Source organism: Mandrillus leucophaeus, unplaced genomic scaffold (assembly GCF_000951045.1).
Source record: "Mandrillus leucophaeus isolate KB7577 unplaced genomic scaffold, Mleu.le_1.0 Scaffold576, whole genome shotgun sequence".
Lineage (NCBI taxonomy): Eukaryota > Metazoa > Chordata > Mammalia > Primates > Cercopithecidae > Mandrillus > Mandrillus leucophaeus.
Genome location: NW_012106208.1, coordinates 164,279 through 172,296, shown reverse-complemented (window position 1 = coordinate 172,296; position 8,018 = coordinate 164,279). Strand labels below are relative to the sequence as shown.

At 43.7% G+C, this 8,018-nt stretch overlaps 1 protein-coding gene across 2 annotated transcripts in view; it reads right to left on the bottom strand.

Moving 5' to 3' along the window:
* Positions 1-8,018, bottom strand: part of EMC3 (ER membrane protein complex subunit 3) — a 24,689-nt gene that overhangs the window by 12,620 nt on the left and 4,051 nt on the right. For both annotated transcript variants that reach the window (XM_011998572.1, XM_011998573.1), the window contains exons 2-3: positions 2,088-2,145; positions 1,657-1,750 (exon numbers count right to left, since the gene is read on the bottom strand). In XM_011998572.1, coding sequence (XP_011853962.1) covers positions 1,657-1,750; positions 2,088-2,145 — 152 coding nt within the window. The remainder of the gene's footprint in view (positions 1-1,656; positions 1,751-2,087; positions 2,146-8,018) is intronic.

The window sequence follows — 8,018 nt, the reverse complement described above, 5'->3', positions numbered from 1 at the left end:
TGCCTCAGCCTCCTGAGTAGCTGGGACTACAGGCGCCCGCCACCACGCCCGGCTAATTTTTTGTATTTTTAGTAGAGACGGGGTTTCACCGTGGTCTCGATCTCCTGACCTTGTGATCCGCCCGTCTCGGCCTCCCAAAGTGCTGGGATTACAGGCGTGAGAAACCGCGCCCGGTTCAATCTTTTGAATCTTTTGACAGCTTACGGGGCTAAAAAAAATGGATATCTTGGTCGGGCACGGTGACTCACATCTGTAATCCCAGCACGTTGGGAGGCCAAGGCGGGTGGATCACGAGGTCAGGAGATCAAGACCATCCTGGCTAACATGGTGAAACCCCATCTCTATTAAAAATACAAAAAATTAGCCAGGTGTGGTGGCGGGCACCTGTAATCTCAGCTACTCAAGAGGCTGAGGTAGGAGAATGGTGTGAACCCAGGAGGCAGAGCCTGCATTGAGCTGAGATTGCCACCACTGCACTCCAGCCTGGGTGAGAGCGTGAGACTCCCATCTCAAAAAAAAAAAAAAAAAAAAAAAAGATACCTTGTTTTAATTGGTATTCCATGGATTATTAGTGACGTCAAGTAACTTCTCATATATTTAATGGTCTTTTGTTTCTTGTAAATTTTCTTAAAAACTTGTTAAAAAATGAACTCCATACAACTTTAGTCACTCTTAAAAAAAACTAATTATAATACCTTCCCTATGGGTTTAAAATAGCTGGCTGTCTCACCGAAAGAAGTGAATAGTACTAAAATGAGAGGAGAGTCAACACAAAACAACAAATTACTTTGTTTTCCTTTTTGTTTTATTTTTATTTTTTGGAGACAGAGTCTTGCTCTGTTGCCCAGGCTGGAGTGCAGTGATGGGACTTCAGCTCAATGCAACCTCCACCTCTGGGGTTCAAGCAATTCTCCTGACTCAGCCTGCGAAGTAGCTGGGACTACAGTCACCTGTCACCATGCCAGGCTAACTTTTATATTTTTAGTAGAGATGGCGTTTCACCATGTAAACCAGGCTGGTCTCGAACTCCTGACCTCAGGCAATCTGCCTGCCTCGGCCTCCCAAAATGCAAGGATTACAGGCATGAGCCACCATACTTGGCCTGTTTTACTTTTAACATGCTGTATTTTTCACATGACTGGGATCAGTGGAAGTAGAAAATGTTAGAGCCAAAACTGTAGGATAGACCAAACAATCACATCTAACAACAAAATGGCATGTCTCGGAAGTAGTGCACTCTTCCTCATTTAGGCAGAAGCTGGGCAGCCATCTGTCGGAAGGGGATCCAGGCACTGGGTGAGAGCCAGGCTGGAATGCTTTTCCAGCTGTGCTCCCTAGAACCCTGGGTCCTGAGAACAGCAATAAGGAGAGACCCAGGGACAACAGCTCTGGCCTCCCCACTCCATCAGCTGAGAACTATTTTTTTTTTAATCCACTTTATATATTAGGGTTCTCAGAAAATCTAACTGAAAAAGAGAATTCCACTTCCATAGATCCCTGTACTAGATGATTTCCAAGGTCTAAGATTACTATCTTCTGCAATTTAACATTTAAACAAAATGACACCCTCCCTGCCCTCTCCCACACCCACCCCACCCCACTCAATGACCTATGTTAAAAATCTTCCTTAAAGATGAGTGAAAGGAATAAACATACCAGTCATAGGAGAAGGTGGCACTACCTTCCTTTTAGTTTTTTTGAAAAATCCATCCTCTGGGTTGTTGAAGTAATATTTTCGTGTCAAGAAAGACTAGTTAAAAAAAAAAAAGCATTTTAGGTCTTAGAACTATGACACAGTAGATTGTCAAATTACTCCCCAGGGACTTAGTCAGAAGACCTTTAGGATATGCTGTTCTGCTTAGAGCTGTCAGTCTACTTGGCAGGCGACCTGACACTTTAGCTGAGTCACATTTAAAAACAATTTCCTAAGAAAGGTGAGGTCACCATGACAGCAAACACCATCAGGCCACAGCTTAATTACTAAATTGCCAACCTTCAGCTTTCCCCAAAGTCCCCTTATAAAACATTCAGATATCTACTGCCCAACAGTGAATCATGGAGCTTTTTAATAAAAGATAAATGAGTACCTCTTTGGGAATGTATTTTCCATTTTCCCTGAGGACTCTGCTTCGAATTAGGACTTGACTGAAAAATACAACCAACACAATGAGATTTTTAAAAGTGAAACACTAGAAGAAAATCGGAGAGTCAAGTAGAAGAACTATTTAAACACAAGAGAGGGCCTATTTGGTAACAGCTCTGTGTGGAAACTTCCCAAAATACAAGTATCTTTGAAACCACCGTAAACATATTTAACCTAACAGTTAGGTTTTCAGAAAAGTATTTTTCAGAAGTGACTATGTTTCTGAACAAATAAATATTTCAGAGGAAGGTACATTTGGGACATTACATCCAGCTTTTGCTTATTTGATAATAAGCTAGGAAGACGCCTTCTCTGAGTGAAAAGAATAGTTGGACACTGCTCAGGAGATCTGGGGTCAGGAGAAAGGGAGAAGAGTGAGGATAAAAGAAGGAATTTCTTATTACCTACAGAGAAATGAGAACAGGCCTTGAGAGGGTTGCTATCTGATGGACAAATAGAAATCCTACCCAGGAGTCAGACTGTTAGAAAGCTCTCAGCAAACAGTTATTGAATAAATAAATGAAATTACTAGGGGAACTTAAATTAACTATTAGAGCCGTAGTTCATCATCAAATATTGTGCTAGGCTGGGTGTGGTGGCTCACACCTCTAATCCCAGCACTTTGGAAGGCAAAGGCAGGTGGATCACTTAAGCCCAGGAGTGTGACACCAGCCTGGGCAACACAGCAAGACCCTGTCTCTAAAAAAAAAAAAAAAAAAAAAAAAGAAATACAAAAATTAGCCAGGCCGGTGGCACATGCCTGTAGTCCCAGCTACTCAGGAGGCTGAGGTAGAAGGCTCACCTGAGCCCGAGAGGCAGAGGTTGCAATGAGCTGAGATGGTGCCACTGCTCTCCCGCCTGGGCAACAGTTAAGACCCTGCTTCCAAAAAAAAAAACAAAGACTACCATGTTATGCAACAAATGGGTGTTGCTAAGACGCAAATGACAAATAAAACAGAGATCAAAATATTAGTTTTTTCTAGGTACTCAAAAGTTCATTAAAGGAGGAAACGAGGAAAAGGCCCTTAAAGTAATGGAAATCTTCTTGAAACGTGAAAAAAAATTATGGACAGAAATGAACATAATAAAACCTGTGCTTGGTAGGGGCTGGGCACAGTGGCTCTCATCTATAATCCCAGCACTTTGGGAGGACAAGACAGGCGGATCACGAGGTCAGAAGTTTGAGAGCAGCCTTGCCAACATGGTGAAACCCTGTCTCTACTAAAAATACAAAAATTAGCCAAGTGTGCTGGTCTGTGCCTGTAATCCCAGCTACTCGGGAGGCTGAGGCAGGAGAATCACTTGAACCTGGAAGATGGGGGGTTGCAGTGAGCGTAGTCGACGCCATTGTACTCCAGCCTGGGGCGGGACTCCATCTCAAAAAACAAACAAACAAACAAACAAAAAAACTGTGTTTGGCTTTCTCTGTCTACTCAATATAAACCACTTGTTCTAAGCAGTCAGTACCGCTGAGGTCTCCCTTGTCACAATACACATATTCTAGCTTCTCCACATGCTGGGAATGTTCCAGTGCCCTTTCCTTTCCAAGTTCTACTCCATCATGCCTTAACACCTTCTTCAAACCTCAGCACCTCCACGAAGCTTTTCCCAATGCTTGGAGCCCTCATGGAATTCCCTCCACTTTCCTCCTGAGCTCATTATGCTGTACAGTTCTCTACTTCATCTACAGGGCTACAGAGGCAACATGTAACACATTCTGCTCCCTGGCTGCTAAAGATACTCAAAGTGTGGTCAGTGTTCCAATAATGGTCTGTGATAAGCACAGACATTGAGAGTAAGGATTTAGAGACTTTTATAATAATTTGACATTGTCACAACATCCAAATACATGATCAAAATATTTTACAAAAGTATTAGCCTACAAGAGATTAGAAATTTAAAAAACAAAAAACCCCAAAACCGGCCCTTCACCATTGACAGTCTAAGCAGCACTGGGTCTCGAGTAATGGGTAAAAACTTAAGCTCTGGAGTTGAACACATGGGTTCAATCCCATCTCTGCCACTTATTAGCCATGTGATCTTGGGCAAGTCACTTAAATTCCCTAAGTCTCTATTCAGATTCTGTACAAGGGTAGATTTATTCTTTCATTGAACAAATATTTCTTGAACTTCTAAGTGCCAGGTGACCTGAAGAACGGTGATCGAAATACACATATCTTATGATGGTCAAACTCTAGTGAGGGAGAAAGACATTAACCAAATAACCAGAAGAATAAATGTGAAATTCAATTATCATGTCCTAGGAAGAGAGATGGATGGTATTGGAGGAGTGCATAAGCGGGAGGTGATGGAGTCTGGGAAGTCAAGGTCTGAGAGATGGGTTTGCTGAGGATGTAGGATTAAGCTGGACTCTTCAGGATGAGTGAGGATTACCTTTGCAAAGTGCTGGTGTAAACAAAATGGGCAAAAGCCTCATAGAAGTAAACACTGCCTCTGAGGACCTGAGCAAAGGCCATATGGCTGGAAGAAGGAGAACTACAGAAAATGTGGTGAAAACAAGACTTCAGAGGTGTGCAAGAGCCAGACTGGTCCCACTGTATTTTTTTTTTTTTTTTTTTTGAGACGGAATCTCACTCTGTCTCCCAGGCTGAACTGCAATGGTGCAATCCCAGCTCAGTGCAACCTCTGCCTCCCGAGTTCAAGAGATTCTCCTGCCTCGTCCTCCCAAGTAGCTGGGGTTACAGGCACGCGCCACCACACCCAGCTAATTCACGTATTTTTAGTAGAGATGGGGTTTCACTATGTTGGCCAGGCTGGTCTCGAATTCCTGACATCAGATGATCTGCCTGCCTCGGCCTCTCAAAGTGCTAGGATTACAGGCATGAAAAACCGTGCCCAGCCAGGTCCCACTGTATTTTGATCATTGTCTTAAGAGCAAAAGGAAACTAATGAAGGATTTTTTGTTTTTTGAGACAGGGTCTTACTTTGTTGTCCAGGCTGGAGTGCAATGGTACAATCTTGGCTCATGACAACCTTGACCTCCGGGGCTCAAGTGATCCTCCCATCTTAGCTTCCTGGGTAGCTAGGGCTACAAACACACACCATGACACCTGGCAGACTTTTGTGTTTTTTTTTTTGTAGCGACAGGGTCTCACTATGTTGCCCAGGCTGGTCTCTAACTCTTGGACTCCAGTGATCCATCTGCCTCAGCCTCCCAAAGTGCTGGGATTACAGGTGTGAGCCACCACACCCAGCCAAGTGGAGAATTTTAGGCTGAGTTCTTCATATATATGATCTTATATGACTCTACCTGGCACATCCTAAGCACTAGATTAACAATGTCTATTATTTTTCCCTTTGCATATTTTATCACTTGAACAGAAACTCTGAGAGCAGGGTTGTGACCTTGTCTTATACTGTACCCCATAGCATGCGGCAGAGTACAAGGCACATGGTAGGCCATCAAAAAACCTTGTTCACAGCCAGGTGTGGTGGCTCTCGCCTGTAATCTCAATACTTCGGGAGGCTGAGGCGGGAGGATCGCTTGAGCCCTGGAGTTCGAGACCAGCCTAGGCAGCATAATGAGACCACTGTCTCTACAAAAAATTTAAACATTAGCCAGGTGCAGTGGCATGTGCCTGTAGTCCCAGCTACTCAGGAGGCTGAGGTGGGAGGATCACTTGAGCCCGGGAGATCAAGGCTGAAGTGAGCCATGATCGCACCACTGTGATTGCAGCCTCAATCACTGCAGCCTCGACCTCTTTGGTCCAGCCTGGGTGACAAAGCAAGACCCTGTCTCCAGAAAAACAAATGGAAAACACTTGTTCAGTCTACGATAACTCAAGACTTTCCCAGGCAGTGTAATCAAGAGGAATTCATCTAGATCTCCTATATTTACACCACTGAACAATTACGTAGAAATGAAGTTGAGTATCGCGACCCTGATGTATTTCAAGACCTAAATAAGCAATCGTAAATTATCCTGTATTTTCTAAACACTTGCTTTCTTAAGCTGAGATAAATAGCTATGTTCACTGAAGTTAGAAAATTCTACAAGAAATTTTTAATTTTGTATTTTTATTTTCATGAATATCTAAAAATAAGTCTCTGTACTGTTATGAAGATAAAACTTTGTAATTTGCAACTGAAGAACATCTTCTATTTATTTTGTTTTTTGCAGAAACAGGGTCTAACTATGTTGCCAGGTTGGTCTCAAATTCCTGGGCTCAAGGGATCCTCCCATCTCAGCCTCCCAAAGTGCTGGGATTATAGATATGAGCCATTGCACCAGGCCTGAAAGATATTTTCTTAGAATAAAACTTTAAAATCAGTACTTCTCAAACCAGAGTTCCACATTCTGAAGAATCAATGTTTCTTCCTTTCCAAAAAGTCAGTAGAATATTTGTCAAGTCTGAGAACCATTTTTTACACATACTCTATCCCCAAACCTAGTCTAATATATTTTATTCATGTATTTTACAGCTTTCGCTTAAAACCTGTTAAAAAAAAAATTTTTTTTTTTTTGAGACATTGTCTCGTCTCGCTCTGCCACCCAGGCTGGAGTACAGTGGCGTGATCTTGGCTCACTGAAACCTCTGCCTTCTGGGTTCAAGCGATTCTCCTGCCTCAGCCTGCAGAGAGCTGAGACTACAGGCGTGCATCACCATGCCCAGCTAATTTTTGTATTTTTAGTAGAGATGGGGTTTCGCCGTGCTGGCCAGCCTTATCTCCAACTCCTGACCTCATGTGATCCACCTGTCTCGGTCTCCCAAAGTGCTGAGATTACAGGCTTGAGCCACCATGCCTGGTGCGAATGGAAATGTTCTTTTTTTGAGACATAGTCTTGCTATGTCGCCTACGCTGGAGTGCAGTGGTACAATCTCGGCTCACTGCAACATCTGCCTCCCAGTTCAAGCGATTCTCCTGCCTCAGCCTCCCGAGTAGCTGGGATTACAGGCGCATCCCACCATGCCCAGGTAATTTTTTGTATTTCTAGTAGAGACGGGTTTCACCGTATTAGCCAGGATGGTCTCAATCTCTTGACCTCGTGATCTGCCTGCCTCTGCCTCCCAAAGTGCTGGAATTACAGGCGTGAGCCACCACGCCAGGCTGCTAATGGACATTTACAGCATATTTAGAAAAATGTTTTATACCGCTGGGCACAGTGGCGCATGCCTATAATTCCAGCATTTTGGAAGGCCGAGATGGAAGGATCACTTGAGACCAGGAGTTTGAGACCAGCTTGGGTAACAGAGGAGACCCCATCTTTGCAAAAAATCTAAAGATTAGCTGAGCATGGTGGTACACGTTTATAGTCTCAGCTACTCGAGAGGCTGAGGCGGGAGGATCACTTGAGCCTGAGATGTTGAGGTTGCAGTAAGCCTTGACTGTGCCAGTGCTCTCCAGCCTGGGGGACACAGCAAGACTTGTCTCTTAAAAAAAAAAAAGTTTTACAACTAAAACACACCTTTTTCTTGGACTTAGGCTGGTTCAGAGTGTACAGCATTTTACCAAGTCAAACGATGACTTGATGAGGCTGAGTCACTCCATGTAAGAGCTGGTATAATCCAGCTACCTCACTTAAGGGATGCAGCAATTATGAGCAGAGACATTGAGTTTTCTCTAGAGCGGTGGTTGGTTCCTCATGGGGGTGGTACTGCCCTCTAGGGGTACGTGTGGAAATCTGTGGGATTTTTTTTTTTTTTTTTTTTTTTTTTTTGAGACGGAGCCTTCCTGTCGCCCAGGCTGGAGTTCAGTGCCGAGATCTCGGCTCTCTGTAATCTCCAGTCTTTAGGTTCATGTGATTCTCCTGCCTCAGCCTTCCGAGTAGTTGGGATTACAGGCACATGCCACCACACCCGGCTAATTTTTGTATTTTTAGTAGAGATGGGGTTTCACCATGTTGGCCAGGCTG